This window comes from Chelonoidis abingdonii, chromosome 8, assembly GCF_003597395.2.
Source record: "Chelonoidis abingdonii isolate Lonesome George chromosome 8, CheloAbing_2.0, whole genome shotgun sequence".
NCBI classification, from domain to species: Eukaryota; Metazoa; Chordata; order Testudines; family Testudinidae; genus Chelonoidis; species Chelonoidis abingdonii.
The window spans coordinates 62,724,314-62,744,984 of record NC_133776.1 but is presented as its reverse complement, the minus strand read 5'-3'; the positions used below and the strand labels follow the sequence as shown (position 1 = coordinate 62,744,984).

At 52.0% G+C, this 20,671-nt stretch overlaps 1 protein-coding gene across 5 annotated transcripts in view; it reads right to left on the bottom strand.

Moving 5' to 3' along the window:
• Positions 1–747: 747 nt before the first annotated feature.
• The window catches only part of OCRL (OCRL inositol polyphosphate-5-phosphatase), a 31,953-nt gene continuing 12,029 nt past the window's right edge, over positions 748–20,671 (bottom strand). Inside the window, exons 13-24 of one of the 5 annotated variants that reach the window (XM_075068698.1) lie at positions 19,828–19,939; positions 18,646–18,755; positions 17,108–17,243; positions 16,026–16,136; positions 14,205–14,370; positions 13,730–13,965; positions 11,650–11,673; positions 5,817–5,936; positions 5,463–5,547; positions 3,322–3,449; positions 2,733–2,844; positions 748–2,637 (exon numbers count right to left, since the gene is read on the bottom strand). In XM_075068698.1, the coding sequence (XP_074924799.1) occupies positions 2,513–2,637; positions 2,733–2,844; positions 3,322–3,449; positions 5,463–5,547; positions 5,817–5,936; positions 11,650–11,673; positions 13,730–13,965; positions 14,205–14,370; positions 16,026–16,136; positions 17,108–17,243; positions 18,646–18,755; positions 19,828–19,939 (1,465 nt within the window). In that variant the 3' untranslated portion in view covers positions 748–2,512. Of the gene's footprint in view, positions 2,638–2,732; positions 2,845–3,321; positions 3,450–5,462; positions 5,548–5,816; positions 5,937–8,396; positions 8,508–11,468; positions 11,542–11,649; positions 11,674–13,729; positions 13,966–14,204; positions 14,371–16,025; positions 16,137–17,107; positions 17,244–18,645; positions 18,756–19,827; positions 19,940–20,671 lie in introns of those variants that run through there. The other 4 variants (XM_075068699.1, XM_075068700.1, XM_075068701.1 and 1 more) reach the window with 4 other exon arrangements.

Genomic DNA, 20,671 nt, shown 5'->3' with positions numbered 1-20,671 from the left:
CTTTTCTGTGCCTGCTGAGGATCAGCTCCCTGCCACCACCCATGGGCAACACCCTGCTCTTGCTCCACTGGACACTTGCCCAATTCCATGCTCTTCTGTCACTAAAGGAACAGCACACCGCAGCTCAGCAGTGACACACCATGGAACTTACACTTACTTGCTTTCTCAATAAACAGACCTAAGTGTATTTAACAATGCCCAGAGATTCAAATTCCACCCAGCAGAAAACAAGGGTTACATATAAATGAAAGTCACAACAGACCGACTAGAGCCGAAACTTAACTAACCAGTTCCCCTCCTGGCCAATTAATTCATTTCACCCGCAAGTTCTTCTTGCAGCAGTTCACTGGCTGAGACTTTTTTGGTGAAGAAACTAACTGCCTAGGGGAAGGATGCAGCATAAGTTTCTAGCCCTACAGTTACAGTCCAAAACTCCACTGTTTGCACTTATGAACACGCTAACCCCTGACCTGCCACTTGGGTTTCCCTGGCTGGAATCTCCCCTGAAGACTGGGCAGTCATATGATGAGCCTGGGGCTCAGAACGTAACTTGGCGCTCACTAGGAAGCGTGTAACACTCAGTGTATGTGCAGACAACCTGAGAGAAGGAAAGTTAACCAAGTTTCCTTCTTTATCAACTTCCGAGGATGACAAGGAGCTTCAAACTGTTGCCTTAGGAGCGCCCAAAGCACTTACTGCCCTGCTGGGCAGCCCAGGGGACAGGCAGGGCTGGTAATACCACTTCACTCATTGCACAATGGAGATTTATTTAGAACAGTTTTCTAATAAATTATATAATAAAAAAGAAACAGCCCAAGGTACAGGAGCCCCGGGCAGCTCCGAGCAACAGGACAACACACACAGCAGCATAGGAAATGGAGAGGAGAGCCACATGCGACAGCCTGAGTGCAGAGCCCGGGGGGGCACTTCCCCTCTCCTGGCATTGTGTGTGTGTGAGGTCAGGGGTAGGATCTTCCTCCACACACTTACCAGAGACACTGAACCCCCAGGACCTGCTGCTGACCAGGACCCATTCCCTTCCCCCAAACTACTGAGCTGCCTGGGCACTGAGCCTGGTGCTGGAGCTGCCCGGGCTGGGCCTGTGGCCAAAGCTGGTAGGTCTTAGTGTTCTGGTGACCCCCCTCCCATCTCAGACAGACAGAAGGCGCACAGCTGGGAAAACCCCACCAGCACTGGTACTGGGAGCAGCACCCCACCTCCCTCCCACCCAACATTTCAGCTCTTCCTCCCTGCCCCAGGGGAAATGGAGCAGCAGAGGGGTGAATGATGTAGGCCCCCAACTAGTCTCTTCCCCAGGCACTGGGCAGGGCACATGGCACATCCCCACTCCCCTCCTAGGGCTCAGCTTTAGGTGAACATCAGAACAAAAAGGGGAACAAGTGCCAAAGAGCCTGGGATCTTCTGTCTCCTTGGAGAGCAGGGCAAGGGCTCTGCACTGACAGCAGTGGGCCCAGCATGCAGAGGCAGGAGCAAGGTGTCAGGCTTAACTGTAGCAGAATGCACAGGGTGGGGGCGCAGCCAGCGCCACACACAGGAAGGGGGATCCCCTCCTTGGTGGCTGACAGCAGAGGGCTGGAGCATACCATGGGCAAGCATTGAGGAGGCTGCAGGGCTGCCGCAGCCACTGGCTGCAGCATTCTGACCTGCCAGAGAATCAGCAGCCCTGCCAACTGCCCATGCAGCCCCACTGAGCTACCCCAGCACACCCCGAGGAGGCTGAGCCCTCGCCCCGCTCTCACAGGAGACTAAACTGTCCCCCCACAACACAACTACTCAGATGCCTCTCCCCTTCCCCAGTGGGGCTGCAACATCACCCCATTATTCCACCAGCAACCCCACTGGCACCCCAGAAGGAAGCTGGGCCAGGGCCTCCCTGAACACTGCCCCAGCACTGGACCAGGTGCCAGCAAGCCAGAGTAAGGCCACCCTGCTTGGGGGAGGGGCGAGGTGAGCAATGCAGGGGCAGGGGTCGCATCACACAAACCACAGAGCGGAGAGGAAAAGCCATGCAGCGCTGAAGGGACTGGAGAGGCCTTCAGTGCTGCTGCTGGCACACACTGGGTCCAAAACAAGGGATGCACACTCGGGAAAGCCCCTTTGTGCAGCTGGCTAAGACACACAGGTGTCAGTGTGTACACATACATATACACACAGAGCAGCAGAGTCCAGCCAGGGGACACCATGGCCAACCTCCAGGCCCTCAGGGAGCTCCTGGTCTGCCCTTCCCATAAAAACTCCACTGGCAGGGAAGGGATGATGGGGGATGAACCAGCACAGCCCCTGTCCCGTGGAGAGCTCTGGCTTGGGTGGCAGTGTGATGAGTGTACAAGTCCTCTGCAGTGTAGGTACAGCTGGGGCAAGAATGGGAGGTCACTTCCTTCCTGATGATGAACACAAACTGTAGCATAGCTTCCCCCCTCCAGGGCTATGGGGTGGGCCTGGCAAACACCAAACCACGGGCAGTGGGTCCCACGCATCGTGGGCAGGGAGGTCACTCTTCGTCCCCCCCGAGCAGAAAGCCGAGGAGGAAGCTGATGGCACGCTGGCGGTCTTGTGGAGTCTGTTTCGACATCAAGTTGGGTGGAGGCCGCAGGAGGAGGCTGGTGAACAGGGTGGCTGCAGAGAGGCAAAATCCTGCATTAGACACACGGGCAAGGGCTTGTGTGGACGCTGCGTGGACAACAGCAGGCAGGGACAGGCTGGGCTCTTACCAATCATATTGGCACTGACGTTGTTGTCCTCTGAGTATTTCAGGAGCTCCCGCAGGAACGCCATCAGGTAACGGAACACATTGCGGTGACACCGGGGCAGGTGAGAAATCACCTGCAAGAGAGGAAAGGTAAGCTCCCCCAGCAGTATGCGTTCCTCCTTCCCCCACGCCCATACAGTCTGCTACGGCCCCTCCTGCTGGTCCAGATCAGGATGTGTGCCCCCCCTGGACTGCCACAGCTCCGAGATGCCCAGCACCACCTGCCAAGCGTCACTGGCCTTTCTCAGCAGCAGAACTCTTGTGAGGAGGAGCCCTCCAGGCTGTCCCTGCCTCAGGCCCACGTCAGAGGAGACACATGTGCCTGCAGCTGCTGGACCAAAATCTCTCGAGCCAGTTTCCCTAGCCCCCACAGCAGGCGTGTGCCATCACATAACACTGGCTACCCACCCACCTTGGGCCAGAGGGTCCCTAACTGCAGCCAGGTAGCCTGGGTTGGCGAGAGGGCAGTGGCACAGCCCCAGAGGCCAGTGCTGCTAACTGCAGCAAGGAGGAGCCCGAGCGGCCCTGTGACGGGGAAGGGAGGCACACACCTGTCGACACAGCCGACTGTCGTGGGAACAGTCCAGGCATCGCTGATACAGCTCATAACAAATGACCGGCTCCGGCAGAGCCTCCAGGAAGATGAGGAGTGCCTCAGCCACCGAGTGGTTGCTGCCCGCTGTGCCACAGCCAGTCAAGGAGCAATCTCCTCCAGCACGGCCCTGGGCAGTGCCCAGCCACCCCCACGACTGGTGTGTCTCTGCCACCCCTCCTTCAGCCTCCTCCCCCACCCTTCTCTGGATTTGGGCTCCCCCTTTCCTCAGACACCCTCCTCAACTGGGCTTCCCTCTACCCCCTTCTATTCAAACAGCCAGGGCCAGGCTTTTTTTGGGGGGACAGGGGAGGGGAATAATTCTCTCCACACTACGCACCCCCCAGACTTCCTGCCATATGCACCCCTGCCCCCTCCGATGCCCCCCACCATGCACCCTCTTTTACACCCCCATCATGCATCCCCTCGACACTCATGCACTTGACCCCCCCCCCACCTTGCCATACACACCCCCTCACATCCCCTGCTGTATGCACCTCCATCCCCTTCGACACTCCCGCTGTGCACACCCCACTGCTGTCGTATTCACCCAAACACCCTTGCCATACGCACCCCCACCCCATCCTGCACCCCTGCTGTGTACCCCCCCCCCACAGCCTGCCGTACTCACCGCCACCCAAACACCCCTGCCACGTACCTCCCACCCCTGCCATATGCACCCCCACCCTCTCTGACTCCTCACCTCTAGGGTGACCAGATGTCCTGATATTATCGGGATAGTCCCGATTTTAACACATTTGTCCCACGCCCGACCACACATCGGTCAGGACTCCCTTTGTCCTGATATTGGGGACTGCTCCCCATCACTGCCAAATATAAGACAAAGCCTCTAATATTGGGACCTTTGGTCACTCTAAGCCCAGGGCTCCCTAACATAGCTCAGCTGACTCAAGTCCCACTAACCCTGCACTTAAACTGTGGTGCAGACTCACCCAAAGTGGCCACTGACTCTCCCACCTGGCTTTATAACCACTCCACCCATGCTGTGGGAGATAATGGGGGGCAGGAGCACACATGGGAAACTGCACGACATCGAGGCACCACCTGTCCCTGCTCTCTGCCGCAGACCCCTCGGTGCCCTCCCTGCCTCCAGCCGCTGCAGGCTGCAATCCCTGGCCAAATGCCCTTGTTGGGTCACGGCTGCTGGCAGGAAGTGTGTGTGTGTGGCGTGACGGAGGGGGTGTGTATGGCAGAGGTGGCGGGTTGGAGTGTTGAGGGGTGTACGGCAGGGTGGTGCACAGCAGGGGATGTGAGTGGGGTAGGGTTACTGGATAGCAGGTGTAAAAAATCAAGACACTTTTTTCGGGGCAGGGGAGGGGAATAATTGTCCCTTCTGACACCTTTGCCTTGCACTTTCCGTGTGCGTGTGCACCCCCACCCCTCTCTGACACCCCCTGCTGTGCACCCCTCAACACTCCTGTCGTGCACTCCAACCACACACACCCTGCCTGCCGTACCCATCCTTGCCCTCTGCTTTGCACTCCCTCATGTGCACACACCAACCCTCCCTCCAACACCCCCTGCTGTGCACACCTCCTGGATGTCTCATCACAAACAGAACATTTCCAAAACTGAGCTCGCCCCATCTGGCCCCTTCATCTCCCTCACTGTTAACAGCTCCACTATCCTCCTCACTTCCTACTCCCAGCATCCGTCCTCAGCGTGGGCTTTAGTGTCTCTCCAGATCACTGCTGCAGCCCTGCTCCATGCTGGAGCCTCCCCCAGCAATAATCCAAAATGCTGCTGCTAAAGGCTCCAGCCAACTCCTGCCCTGCGTCCTCTAGCCCTGCCTCCTCCACCCTCACACCCACGCCTGCATCTATGCTCTCTCATCAGACTCCTCCCAGAGCTCCCTGCAGGTATCACTCAGCGCCTCCTGTGAAGAGCACAGCCATCTCTTGTACATGGTCCCCTTCTGAACCAGGGCCCTGTGCTGGCTTTGGTCAGAGGGGTGAGATGGAGGCAGCTCCCCCAGCAGGGAGCCTGCCCCTGGGAAGGCAAGACTGCAGGGTCTCCATGGTGAGTTGAGTCCTGGAGGGGCAGGGAGCCAGGCTCCACTCTCAGCACTGTGAAGGATACGGATTGTCTCAGGGATACTGGTGTCCAGGCAGTCAATGATCTGCTGCAGCTCCTCCTGCATGCCAGGTGTCTGGAACAGGTCCTCCTGCCAATGACAGCGCAGTCAGGGCACCCTCCTGAGAGCTGCAGGGCATAAAGCGCAGCCAAGGGAGGCTGCACGGGCTCCAGGACAGCCTGGGCTGAGGCTGAGCACAGGCGCGATGGGCAAGCCCTTGGGGAGCAAGCCTCGGCCTTGCAAACATCCAGCCTGAGTCGTGGTTGGAGTACTACCGACTCACTGAGCCAGGGTGTCTCCCCTGGTCACCAACCACAGGGAGTGCTCTCTGTGTGCAGGCACGGTCCCTTTCTGTTCACCTGGTGGCAAGCGTGCTTGAACAGGTGGTCCACCAGTAGCCAGATCTCCTTAGGCACCTGCAGGGGTCTCTCACTGGCATCCTCGCTGTCAGAGGGGCCCATCTGCAGAAGTGATTTCTCCTAGTGGGAGAGAGCAGACCCAGGGTCAGGGAGCCCCAGTCCCTCTACAGCAAAGTCACCACCAACACCACCAGAACCTGCGAGAGCATGTGCCCTACCGGCACTCACCCAGGCCAGCCAGTTCCCACCTGCCTTCCCAGCACCCAACCACCCCAGCCTTGCTTTGGGCCACTGCGCCCCAGCCAAGCTGCCACTCCAACAGGCTCCGCTGTGCCCCCCTCCACCCCCCGCTCACTTGGGTGACAACCCTGTTAGGACCCCATACAGCACACCCTTCCCCTCCCATGAGATCTGCACCATGCAGATTCCCCTAGACCCTAACCCTCCTCCACACCCACCCCTCTTAGCCCCCTTCAGACCAGGCTGGCTTGCATGGATCACCTGACCCACTATTAGCAAGGCTGGGAATGCAAAAGGCTCCTGGGCTAGGCAGGAAAATAACCCTTTAGAGAGGCCAATACAAACCCGCCCCCCTTCCAGGCCACCTGTCTCCGTCAGAATGCAAAAGGCTTCAGTGCAATATTTCCAGGCCAGAGCCCACAAACCCCAGCTGTGACAGGCACAGGTCTCTGTTGCTCTGGCAGGTATCCATGCTGAGGATTCCCCGCTGGCAGGCAGCACGTGGCCAAAGCACTACCATAAGGCTGCTCCAGTGGCCGGGGGCAGAACAGCCTGGCCCCAGGATCAGAAAGCTTTAGCCAGCTCCCGTGCAGTATGCTGACCTCTGGCTCTAGAGCTCTCACTCAAACTACCTACTGCCAAATGCCGTCCCCAGCCTCTGAGCGAGCCTGGCAAGCCAGCTGACACTCAGCATGCCAGGAGATGCTGGAAGATGTGACAATGGCCTAGATTCCCCTCTGCACTAGAGAAGGGGTAACACCCACAAACAGCTCCTTCTTTTGGGGGCACTTTTCTATCCCCACAAAAGAACATTCTTCAACTTCTTCTCCCCACCCCCACCAAAGACAAGAGCCAAATTTAACTTCCTGCCCAGCTCCACCTTCAGGCAAGGAGACCCACAGCACTCTGGGCTGGACACATGCTGCCTCCTCCTACATCCAGCCTGCTTCTGCAGAGAGCTAGTCACCTGTTGCCTCAGGAGCTGCTCACGCTCTCACATCAGCCATCCTTAGAAAGGAAACCGGCAAATTGCAGTTAGCCAGCCCTGAGAAGAGCTCTGTGTAGCTCAAAAGCTTCTCTTCTCTCTCGCACCAACAGAAGCTGAATAAGAATCACCTCCCACGCCCTGTCTCTTTCATATCCTGGGAAGTGAGACTGACACAGCTATGCCATCACTGTAAGCTAGGGAGTTAGCATTTCCCTGCCCCAGAGAATGCTGAAAGGGGCCCAGCAATACCCACTAGGCAGGTATTGTCGACGTGGTGATGGGATTTCCTGTGCATCTCCAAGCCTCTGTCAGGCTAACACATTTCAGCAGTAGAGAACCTGCTCATTGTTCCTTTGGGCAATGCCGTTCCCTTAGTTACACCCCCCGGGATTTGTAGATGGCTCCAGCTCCCCCACCGTAGCCGCAAGTCCCAGTGAATATCTCCTTTTAATCCAGCCCCTGCTGCTCTTCTCTTCATTCTAACAGGCCGACATCCCAAACCGTCCAGAACAGGACACCAGCTACCTGCTGTCTGGGGGCTCAAGCACTGGGTAGTGAGACTTCGCCTGGCCTGCCACGTGGTGTTTCTGCACATTCAGCCCCAAGGTCCCATTGGCTGCTACCGAACTGGCTGTTTGCTAGCAGCCCTAGTGCACTCTCATACTACGGGCATCTTTTGCTCTATAGCTGAATCCCTGGTTAGATCACGTTCTCTCCTATCCCCTCAGACATACTGGCTTTCATTTGTCCAGATTCAATCCCATTGCCGTTTCCTTCCCGCCCGGATAGCTGCCCACGACTGCGGGTTTAGCACAGTCATTCACTAACGCCCGTAGCACTCTGACATGCCTGTTCTCAAGCCTGCTGAACTACCCCCGTTCGCTGTCCCCAGTGCCCACCCTGCTGGTGGTGAATAGCTATATTCAGGCTCCACTCTATGTGTAGAGTGTCGACAATTTCCTTTGCCTCATTTTCCTTGCTACTCATGTGAAGCAGCTGAGACACTACATTCCTTTGAACTCTCCATTCACTTCCCAAGGGACAGGGCTTCACCCATAGTATGTGTTCCCAGTTTTAGATCACCCTGGAGAAGTCCCGCTAGCTGCATGCAGTGCTGACCTGCAGGAACTGTTGTTGGGAATGCACCTGCCATTCAGAGCAAACCCTGCCCTCTACACACACAACTCACATGGCAACCCAATCGCCAAGCACACTTGCTTGGCAACTGCCCTTTTCCAGCCCTGCTGGGTAGGGTTTCCCGTGCGCAGCCGCAGGGATTCCCCTCAATCACAGGACGCACTTTCACAGAGGCTGGCTGAATGAGCAGGCCTAGTTAGCTTTACAGTGCTAGAAATCATGTGCAGGGGAAGGCGCTCTCTCTCTCACAGCTCTAAACACACAGGGCCACAGATCTGGAGCAGCACGTTCACTGCAGCGAGCATGCTCCAACTACAACTTTTATCCTGCAAAGCAAGGGCCAGAGCTTGAAATCCTTATGCCAGGGCTAAATCTACCACCAGGCTGCTATGAAATATCCTATCTAAGGGCTCATCTACACTTAGCAAGCAGGTGCGTCACTGTGGCACTTCCATGTAGTAGACACTACCAACGCTGACAGGAGGGGTTCTTCTGTTGGCATTGGTACTCCACCACCCTGACAGGATTCTCCCATCAACTAGTGCTGTCTACACCAGGAGTTAGGGCAGTTTAACTGTGTTGCTTGGGGGGGGGTTGATTTTCACACCCTGAGCGCAGATGTAACAACCTAATTTCCCATAATTAGACCAGCTAAGGGAATTACTGATGACCTGATGGCTGCATAACACTGGCAGGTGCAACGTCATGCCAAGACAGCCTCCTGAACACTGAAACAATGCATAGCTGGATTCCTGGCTCGCCGTGTGGTTAGTAAGTTAAAACAACAGAGTTGTACAAAGAATGTGTTAGTGTTGTGGAACAAGAATGTGTTTAGTGTTTGTGTGGTTTTGCTTGTAGTGCTGAATATTAATCTACTCTAGAACAGCTCCTTCCATGTACAAGGATATGTTTAACATTTGCTCAGACTGTAATCCCCTCAGCAGGTGAAAGCACTTGCCAGTGTGAATTTCTAATTCACCACAAGAGGTGTTTCGCCATCAGAAAGACATGTGCTCAAATGTGTCATTTGGAATAAGGAATCGTCGCATATCTGTCTCTCCCCAGCAGCTCTGAGGAGAAGGTACCATCCAAGCCCTCATTCCCATCGCAGCTTGAACACGGGGAAAAGGAATAAAAAGCCTGTTAAGGAGAGTGGATTATTCCTTTGCTGCTTGCAATACCGAGTGTGGCGAGGATTCAAGGTATGGCTACATTGAAATTTCAAAGCGCTGCCCTGGCAGCGCTTTGAAGTTGTGAGTGTGTCAAACGCCGCAGTTCTGGGAGACAGCTTCTCCAGCATGCTGCAAAACCCTCCTTATGGGTGAGCGTCCAGCGTGGGAAGCCGCGCTTCCAGCGCTGCTGCCTGATTACACTGACACTTTACAGTGTGCATCTTGCAGCCGGCTCGTGCGGGGTGTTTTACACCCCTGAGCGCAAAAGTTGCAGCGCTGTAAAGACCAGTATACGCCAGCGCCTAAGAGGTTGTCCGACGTGTCACTTATAAGCACGCAAACTTTCCGCTCAGGATGTGTGAAAAACACCCGCTAGCTTCGCCAGGTTCAGCGTGTAAAGTGCCAGTGTAGTCACGTCACCACGCTGGTAGCTATTCATCTCGTGGAGGTGATTTTTTTTTTTTTTACCACAGCATTGAGAGAGCTTCGGGTGCTGGACAGCACAGCCAATTAAAGCGCTGCCGACGTAGCGCTTAAACATTGTACTGAAGACATGCCCATGGCTAATCAAGGAGTCCAATATACTCGAGCTGGGTAAGTCCTAAGGACAACAGAGTCTGCCGATATAGAAGTTGCTTTTGATACCTGACTTAACTCATTGTGATGTAACAAGGGTTAAAACAGGTAGCAAACAACTCATTTCTTTTCCTAGTTAATAAATCCTTAAGTTAGTTATACAATATTTCTTGGGGTGTTGAATCCAATGTCAAAAAATGCCCTGGGTAAGTAACTGTCCTTTCGACTGAACTTTTGTGTAACCGGACTCCTATCAAAGAGCAATGCTTGCTGGCGGGTGTATGATAACCAGAGTGCTAAGGGACTGTCTGTGACTCCATGAAAAGCTTGGGAGTTCACACTTATTTGGCTGGTGATCATACTTGTAGAACACAACCAATGGGGCTTGGCCCGTTCCTGGACAGCTGCCTGGGTTGGCCCTCAAGCTTGTGAGCTCTCAGACAAGCATACAGGCTGCACTCCAAACAGCAGAAACAGGCCCCTCTGGGCTGTCTCGGAGCCAGCTAGCCTGTTGAAAAGCTTGCACAGTCCATCCCTAACGCGTGGAATGTGGACAGGCTGCACTGGAATTTCCTACCAGGCACTCTTCACTTTGGCCTTGTAAATGCTGACTAACTTGGAGTGCTCTCTTTTAACTGGCTAGGAGAGAGAAGTTTCTCCTTTTCCTCACCTTTGCTCACCCCATTTAGCCAGCTCTCCCAAGCATCAACCGGGAGAAGGTCGCCTGCGTTCCCCTTCCTTCCTGCTAGATGAGCGGCAGACAAAGCTCTTTCTTGTCCCATAAGATCACTCCCTGATCCCCCCTCCTCTCGGGTTCGCTCGCTCTCATGCAGCACAGCCTAGGGCAGCAGCACAAGTTCTCATGTTAGCAAGCCTCTGAGCAGCTGCAGGAGGAAACAAGAGACTGGGGCAATCCTCTGAGGATGAGTTGAAAGAATGGGGGAGACGGAAAGACAGTGGCTCCTTGCCTCATCTCCCCCAGGTAGCAGTGGGATTTGAGCCCTGACTCTGCAGTACAATCAGCACATGCAGAATGACAGTTCCTAGCACTGTCCTACCTTTGCTGCAGCTGCTCAGATGGTGGGAATTGCGAGAATTACCTGATTGCTTCATTCTGCTACTGTGGCAAGTGTCATGGCAACTGTCAGGCAGAAAGCATGCCTAAGGACTTTCCTCAAGCTGTGGCAAGGCCCTCCCTGTCCCCAGGCCTCCACACTCACATGCTGAGATGGAAGCCATGACACTAAACTCTTTCTGCAGCTAACAGAGACCTCTCCCCCAGCAAAAATATAACCTTCAGAAAGCCTTCCTCAATTCCGAAACCCATTTCCCATGCACTGATTCAACTCACTCATGAGGGGTAAATCTAAGTCAGATTTTGCAGACAGATTCACCTTGGGCACCGGGATCCGTCAGGAGAATTTCTTACCCAATAGAAAACGTTCTAAGGAAATTAGACACACCTGAAAGGTGCCATCTCCACCTTAACTAGAGTCACTATGAGGCACACAAGGGCTAATTCAGTACTGTAGAGTGTGCCTGTCTGTTCTAGGCCCACAGCAGTGCCTTCTGGCATGCCTGGAGCCGACACTCTCTCTGCAGCAGTCTCCCCCTGCCCTCATCAGGAAAATGGGAAAAAGTCCAAGTGCTCATTTTTTTTTTTTACAGCAAATACAAACAAAAACTACTGAGAAAGCCCCTCAGCACTGGCTTCCATTACCTTCTCTAGGAAGCTGTCTTCTCCCTGAGAGGAGAGCAGGAAACGAGGGGGGGGGGGGAGGAGAGCATCATTAATAGAGAGAATCTGATTTATGATTAAGCAGAAAGAAACAGACTCGGCAGCCTGAGACCCCACCAGCACTGACTGGCAGCTACTTCTCACATGTTTTGCTGACACCAATGCTGTTAAAGCTGCAGCAGGAGATTTAGATCCCAATTAGCAGGAATGCAGCTCACATGATGTAAAGGCCTGTTAGGACTCCAGTGAGCACCCCTAGTGACCTTGTAGCACTGCTCAGCACACAGCAGACACTCACGGCCAGAGGCGGAAACAGGCGCCTACCTGGAAGATTTCTCTGCCCACTCCCCAAGTCTTCACAATCAGCATCAAGTGTCTCGGTAAAATCTGACCTGCCCAGTTTCCCCTGTGACTATTTCTGCAGGCATGGCAGCGGGTGAGTTAAAGATGGCCATCAGGAACTTTGTGCAGTTAAGGGCAGAAAAACGCATGCTCCAAAGGCCCAGAGCAAGTCAGCCTCAACTTAACAGTATTACATGATAACGCCTCCTCTTTCAACTAGCAGCGTTCCACATCTTCCAACCTACATAGGGACTCCTCAGCCACCATGGAAAGGCAGCAAAGCCCAAGGGGGCCTGGGATCAGGAACCCCCAAATTTACACCTGCTCCTGTATCTTTTACTTCATACATCTGATGAAGTGGGTTCTAGCCCATGAAAGCTTATGCCCAAATAAATTTGTTAGTCTCTAAGGTGCTACAAGGACTCCTTGTTTTTTAATTGCAAAGAGAAGCTTACTTTACTGCCTGTCCCACCAGGGGACTGGCCTTCTGCTTGCCTGTCCCCTTTCTGTGATCAATACAGTTATATTTTTTTATTTTTTCAATTTTGCTGTGTGAACACCATCTGCTCCTGTGGATGCAAACCCTCCAACAGGCTGCCCTGGGTCCTGGACTGGCATTCCAGCTGACAACAGAAATGGTGCTGGTTCTTAAACCACAACAAATCATTATCACCTGGCCCCTGCAAGCACATTCAGAACTGGACAGAACCACGCACAAACACATCTCCAGATACACTCGCTATTCCATACCAATCCAATTTCCAGACTCTCCTTCAACCATTCTGTCCTGTTGTCTTTCAGAGATTATCTCCGTTCCAGGTCACAGTCCAAGTCAAGCCGGCCTTAATTTGAGCAGAGCTTTTGATGCAGTAGGCTAATTTCACTATCTAAACCCAACAACACCACAGAGATAACAGATCTCCTCTCATGACCTCCTGCAACTCAATCTCTGGACCTACAGGAGGAACTTAAAGATCACTCTGCTCATACATAGAACAAGCACATCTGCCAAATCTGCATGCTTGGTATGAAGGCATCACGTGTGTTGAGGGTGCTATCGATACTGTCTGTTGCTATCACTCTCTCTGAGCTTGTCTCTTAGCCTCGGGACAAGCTCCATAAGTCCAGAGCCAGAATAAATATGGGGAATTGATTTTGGCTTTAGAAGAGCCCAACAGTTTGTTCAGGTAAGTCACTGACAGCATTTGGAAAGGACCTGTATTTCCTTGTGCACCCAAAACAGGGCCAGCCTCTGGCATTTTCTGACAGCCTCTCTAACAACTACTCATAAGATTGCTTGGAGACAATGTCTGGAAATGGCAGACTCCTCTTAGGCTGTGCCCTGAGTGGACCACAATCAGCATCCCCTAAAATAAAAAGTTTCTGCAAGGAAACTCAGGCAATTCTAAAGAAGCAGCAGGAACATGACCATGAGGGTTTGGGTTAGCTTTTCAGCCCATTAAATATTAGAAGCAAAGCCATCAAGACAGGATGAGGTTGAAAGCACAGAACAGTGAATAGTCCTTAGGGGAATGTGAGGAAAGCCAAGGTGCAGCATGTGGAGAGGAAGCAGTGGCGAGCCAGGACCATTACCCAAGTGATGGAGATTAGCCCTTGGGAAGTGCGGCCATTTTTAGGAGGGTTCAGTGTCTGGTTAATAAACCAAAGTGCAAATCTCAGGGAGCAAGCTCCCCGGAGCTTCAGGACCACTGCTCCTTACCAGATCAACAAGTTTGGTGACAGGAACTTCGCGGATTGGTCGTCTCATTCGGCACAGAGCCTCCAGGGAGGTGCCGAAGCAACTAGGCAGGTAGCTCCCACTGATGGTGAGGAAGTAATCCTTGCCTCGGTCCAGGTGAAGGACAAGGATATCCTCAATTCTGTCCTCACCCGAGTTTAGAAGGGTCACAGAGTCCTTACTGACATACACATCCAGGGAGATGTCCACAGTCTCATCTGAAACAGGCAAGGGGCACACATGGACTCCCAGAACCCCACAGCGGAAAAGTAATGGAGACCTCATGGATAGACACACAGCACATGAAAAAGCTGGGCAGAGTGGCCGAAATCCAAAGGGGAAAGGGAGACAGATGGCATGTGAGGGTGGGAATGGTGACAAACAGCAGGAGAGGGGGAAAGGACAGAATGGTGGTTGCCTTAGCCAAGACACTACAGAGACAGTGCATAAAACTCACTCGGCTCCAGGTACCCCTCACAGGGCTCGGCCCGAAGCCATGGTTTACAGTACTGGCTATCATTGAGTTTGGGGATGAAGGAGAAGTGACAGGTGACCTGCCCGTTGTTGGTGATCTGGAACTTCTCCTTCTGTAGTTGCCGGAACTTCACCTTCTCAAACACAAACTGCAGAGCAAAGAAAAAACAACTCTTCTTATTACCTACAGGGAACCATAATTAGATAAAAGGACTCCGCATCACCATCAACAATGGGAAGTACAGTAACTCCTCACTTAAAGTTCTCCCGGTTAAAGTTGTTACGTCACTGATCAATTAGGGAACATGCTCATTTGAAGTAGCGTGATGCTCTCTTATAACATCTTTGGGAGCTGCCTGCTTTGTCCAGTGCAGGATTCTCTGGAAGACCAGCCCCTCCTTGTGGGGATTAAAATGGGGGGGGGGGGGACTGGCAGCCTCCCCCCTCACATCAGCGTCCCTGTAAGGTATGTGGCTCAGCAGCTGCCCAGCAGCAGTTGAGATGGCCCTCCCCCCAATGCTGTGCTGCTCCTGACCTGCCCTCTGCCTTGGAGCTGCTCCTGGGAGTTTCCTGCTTGCTGGGGTGGGGGGGAGAGGAATGCTGATGTTCCCACTCCGTACCCCCTCTCCACAAAGCAGAGGAGGCGGACAGGCCTCAGGACAGAAAGGAGGCAGCTTGCTGGAAACTGCGGCTTCCTGTCTGATCTGCTTAAAAGGGCAATGTACTTGCAGTGGGCTCAGCGGACTTAAAGGGGCAATGCACGTCTCTCTCATTCACTCATGCATGCACCCCCCAGCACTTTGGAAAATCAGCACCTGTGCAGCTGTGCATGTGCTGTCAGGAGGAGGGGACTGGTGTGCTCCAGCTAGATAACGCGGGCTCATCATCATGTTTAGTTTTTGCAGAGAAGTGTTTGCAGCTACTGCCCTGCATCTATTGTGTTTCCTCCCTGCTGCCTCAGTCCATGCTGCCTTGTAGCGTGTGAGCTACATTAACAATGTATTAACCCTTGAGGGTTCAGCCGAGAGCTAGCTCAACATTTAGCAGCAAGGCATTCCCTGAGAAATAGTCCACCCTCTGACTCCACCATCTCAACCAAGCTTCACAATCATTCATTGCTGTGTACAATATTAAACTGTTTGTTTAAAATTGTTTAAAACTTATACTGTATAAGTATACAATGTCTTTTGTCTGTCAAAAAAAATTTCCCTGGAACCTAACGCCCCTATTTACATTAATTCTTATGAGGAAATTGAATTTGCTTAACATAGTTTTGTATAAAGCTGCAGTTTTCAGGAACATAACTACAACGTTGAGTGAGGAGTTACTGTAAGTGCACCCTACCAGCGTGCTTGCTGAGAGGTCAGGGCAATGCATAATTTCTAACCCAATACCTGGTTGTGGGAAGGTAACTGAAGTAAGTTTTTGGCACATTTGTCTATATTGGAGTTTAATAAAACAGTATCAGGCCATGTATACACTATAGCTGCTATAGGCCGTGCACCTGTGCCACTGCAGCACTGTAACATAGATGCTTCCTACACTGACAGAAGGAGTTTTTCCATAGGTGATAACTAGATTGACAGAAAAATCTTTCTGTTGACCTACCTGTGTTTACATTGGGGTTAGATCAACCTAATGGTGGTACTCACAGCGTGAAATTTGTCACAGACCTGAGCAACGCAGCTAGGTCAGCCTACGTTTTATGTGTAGACCAGGGCCTCAGAGTCCTTTGGAGAAATTCTAGCCCTTCTGCAGCTGCTGGTCTTCGGGAAGCAGACAAGGAATCCATTTCTGTTCTCACCTCTCTCCGGCTAAGCTCCAGTGAAGGAAGGAAGTCATTCTCCATTCTGTCCATCATGCGAACAATATCCTCAAACAATCTCCGGTACCTCTGCTCATCCACAACCTTCACCTGCAGGAGATCAGATTATACTCACTGAAGGTGTAGGCCTCAAAGTGTAAACTCCCTTAGTGGTTGGTAAATAACTGCGGCAGAAGCTGAGGAGATTCTTGGGCATTTCGCCTGTGAAGCTTTGAAGGCTGAAGATTGGCCCAGTTGCTCCTCCAAGACTCACGGGTAATTTCACGCAAGCTATTATACCTACAGTAATGGTGTCTTTTTCTGGCCAACAGGCACCAGGAAGGATCTGCTATTTGCAGGAAATGCTCTAAGGGCAGCCTGCAACTAGTAGCACAGGCACTCTGCAGTCTTACCCAAAATTCCTCAGGATTTCAGCCTGCTTGATTGGGTAAGAGGAGAAAGCAATGAGTTGTCTAGGAGATCACCCTAGTTCAGAAGTAGGGGAAAGGAATACTGGACACACATGCTGGCTCCACCCAACAGGCCAGGGATCTCAAATCTCTTCCCTCCCACAGCTTATATTCAGCCTTTCACAGTCCCCCCAGACCAGAAGCACCCCCAAGTTCCTGTTTCTCCAAGCAGAGCAAAAGCAGCATCATGGGAATAGGTGCAATTGTTTACCAGTAGCTCGTGGCCCCGAGGAGGAGCCAGCTGCAAACAGCTCAGCACACCCATCCCAGTGGCAGACATGTTGGGTCACACCTCAGAGCCTAAGAAAATCTGTTAAGGCTGGAGCCTTCCTGCTGAATACTCTGCATGTCTGCTGTGTAAACTCCAAGCACTGTCTGTGTCAGTATGGCACAAAGCTGCTCTGGTTGCACAGCCAACCTGTGCTGCATATGAGAACAGCAGCTCTTGTGAGTCCCGTGCTGCAGATACTGAGGTAAGTGAGCCTGCCCAGCAGCTATTACTTGTTTCTGCTCACCCCCCTCCCTTTTATATCAATACAAACATGGTTGACGGATCCTTTAACTTGGAACTTCAACCAAGCGTCCTCCCCCAGCACATCAAGTGACAATTACCCCAATAAGGAACAGCGAGCTGACTGGCTTGTGGTCACTGGTTTTCAGGTCCATGTGACTGCGGTACCGGAGCTGATTAATGTTCCCCCCTCTCCAGAGGATTCGATCGCACCAGGCTGGCACGCGACACTTCCCACTGCAGATATACAAGTTACCAGGAAATCAGACAGTCCTCCTGTCCATCTGGCCATTCCCCTCCTCAGTCAGATTGGTCCCTACAGGACACAGTTCCTAGGGCAGCATCTCGAGTGATGGGGCTCTCATCACTTTCCTCATCCGAAATGTTACCGTTCTGAAATCGCATCCCCTTACTTCTGTTCTCCTCTCTCTGCCCCCTATCAGGGCTACAGTCCAACGCTGGGGGTGGCACCCTTCTAATACCTAGTTAGGCTCCCTGCCCCAGTTGTCAGCTAGCCACATGGATTTAGTGCCCCAGATCTATTCATCGTCCCCACAATCACTGGCGTTGCTCTTCTTAGTGCCTGTTCACATCTTGCTGGTACTGCAGTGCTAAGAAGTGGAATGGGCTCAGCAGGGGTATCACCATAACCTGAGGCTTCTGCATATGTGGCCCCAAGCTGCATTAGCTTCTGTTGCTGCCACACTCCAGTGCAAGCTACAGTTTAATTTACTGCTCACTGCCCTGACTGCTGAAAGTCTAGTCAGCTGTTCCTGCTTTCCAGGGTCCTTGAGTCTCTGTGTTTTGAATAACCTTTCCTCAGATGAGTTTGCATGGGCAAGAGTAGCAGGGCTGACTTCCCCTTTAAGGACCTGCAGAGCCAAGGAGCAGCAAGCCCTGGCCTAAGAAGAAGCCCAATGGACAGGTGTTGGGATCCAGCTGAGCAGCAGCTAATGATTAGCTCTGATTCTCAGCTGGAAGATATAAGGACCCAGTTCTGTAAGGGAGAAGGGAAAGCCAGTAGAGAGAGAGACTTTCCTGAGCAGCAGCAGAAGGCTGCAATGGGGCAGGTAGGCCCCATGGTGCCCCTGAGGCTAAGGGAGGTCCATGATCCTTGCGCTACTGGGGGAAGAGGACCCTGCAGTGCCAGCCCAGTTCAGGACTATCATTTTTATTTTCTGTCAATATTTCTTGCCTTTGTGTGGCAGAGGAATCAAAGAGCCTGTGCTGAAGGCTAAACCAGAGTTCGGCATGGCTGACTCTTCTGTCCCCAGGCTCACCAGACTACAGCAAAGCTGACTCTGAGTCTATCTGCACTTACTCCTAACCGCTCAAGTGCCTTTTATGTTGTTTCTCTGTCCTCAGAGGTACTCCCCACACCTCTCAGAGGAATATCAACTGTATGTTTCATTCATTAGCCTCACTGACATTCTGTGTCAGGAAAGAGCTCCGTCCCAGGTAATGTCTAGTCCATTTGTGAGGGATCCGCTAGGCTATTCAGTGTCATGTTGAGGGCTCCAGAGAGTGTTGAGTGTTTCCAGGAGAAGGATCAGAGCCAAATAATTCAGTCAGGGAAATAAGCTGAGTGGCAAGATGCTGTTGGCATCACAGGTTAACAGGCCACCATCAACAGACTTACCTGGAATCCCAGCGGTCTGTTTTAGAGTCAAATTTGTACGTGGGGATGAATTTAATCTCTCCCTCTGTGAAGTCAGCAAAAGCTCTCTTATGAGTCCGCTGAATATTCAACTAGAGGCAAAAAGAAACAGCCTATCAGCACAACAGCAAAGTCTTCACAACTCTGCAGAGCAGAGTTACAGGCAGGGCCCTTTTACTCCACATCCACGGATTCTGTCACAGAACCCACCCCTTTTGACAGAACCATGCCCCCAGACAGACACTTTCATTACAAAACAGACCTCCTCTGGGTGCAAAGAAAACCTTCGAAAGACAGGTGCAAACTGACATAACGCTGCCTGCCTGAGTCTGTAGACAGCATGAACCAATAGCCAAGAAGGATAAGAACTGCTCCGTTCATTTCAACCAAGGGTTAACTTCGAAACCTAATGACAACAGTTAAGCAACTCCATTGCTAACTACTTCACTGGTGATCACTTTAGCAGACCCTACAGCTGGTGCACTTGGCTAACAACTCCAAACTAGCTCTCATAAGTCTGCTACTCAGTTGCAAAAGCTCCTAAGTTCACCTAACAGCATCAAAAATTCAGTTTGTTATTTTCAATACAAAATTCTGCGGCATCGTGGAAATTACTAAGTAAGAGGCAGCATGAAGTCAATTTACTATCACCATATATGCTCTGAAGGACACTGCACTGAGCGTATTGTTCCTTTCGTGTTTCACTGGATAACCTTCCTTTTTTTAAATGTATCTAACGCTGCCCCGGAATTTCCAATGTGCTGCAGGGACATACTGCACAGAACTCAGGTCCGACTTTCTGAGGAGTACACAAGGCCTCAGTTACAGGCAGGAAACTCCAGCGCTCCTGCAACATACTTTCCAGGGTCCCTCTGAGCTGTGACTGACCTCTGTCATTGTTCCTCCTTTGTCCTCAAGAGCTGGTGAGAGGAGCTGTTGAGCATGCAGGGTGTATCTCTTAGCTTTAATACACATTCCTACAGCCTAAACATCACATCCTTCAGCCAGAGACACTTTTTAATATTTTTAATGGGAACTAAAACGGCAAGAAACAAAAACACCATGTCTAGGTCTCATCACCACAGAGCACATGCCAGACCTCCCAAGCGCACGGATATATTAAAACAGGATGACCCAATACCCACATGGCTGAAGTTCACTCACCTGGTCATATGTCAACAGCTTCTGAAGCTCATTCTTACTGATCAGAGTTTTCACCTCACTGGCATCAGGGAGGCACAGCCTGTAGTTTAGGTCTCCCAGCCAGATGACAACACTACACACAAAGGCAAACATGGAAAAGAAAAGCCCACAGTTCATATCAGAACTCCCTTGGGAGAGAGAGATGGGGATGTCAGGTTGAAAAAGGGGTCTCTCGCGATAGCTAGAGCACAAGAGAACAGAAAAGAGAAGCAAAATATGATAGCAGCTGCCACTCCTGTGTCTACAGAGATAGCATCCCAAAGGTGGGTAATCTATATGGAATCAAGCAGTTAGCTAGCTAACAGCTCAGAGATTCCAAGGACAGAAGGGTCCATTGTGACCATCCAGTCTGACCCCCTGGACAGCACAGGCCAGAGAACTGCCCCACAATAATTTTTGTGCGGACTAGAGCAGATCTTTAAGAAAAACAGCCAATCCTGATTTTAAAATGCCAGTGACGGAGAATCCACCACGATTCTCAGTAAGGGCCGCTGACGTTTTCCTCAGCCTGAAAACAATGTGGAAAAACCCACCAATGTTTTCATGAAATGAAACAAGTAAGAGGTACAACACGATTCACTGCAAAGTGGCATTTATCCCTCCAACACAAAGGCGCACACATCACCCACAGGGAAAAGCTTGCACTTCTGTAAGGCATGCATAAGAACAGTTAGGCCTTTTGCTTCTGCCCTTGGATCCCATACAAGTCTACCAGTTTGTTTGCTTTTCCAGTACCTAGTACATTACTGAAATCTGACCAACCCAATGCACCTATGCTTAGCCCACAGACTGATGCTGAGCTAGT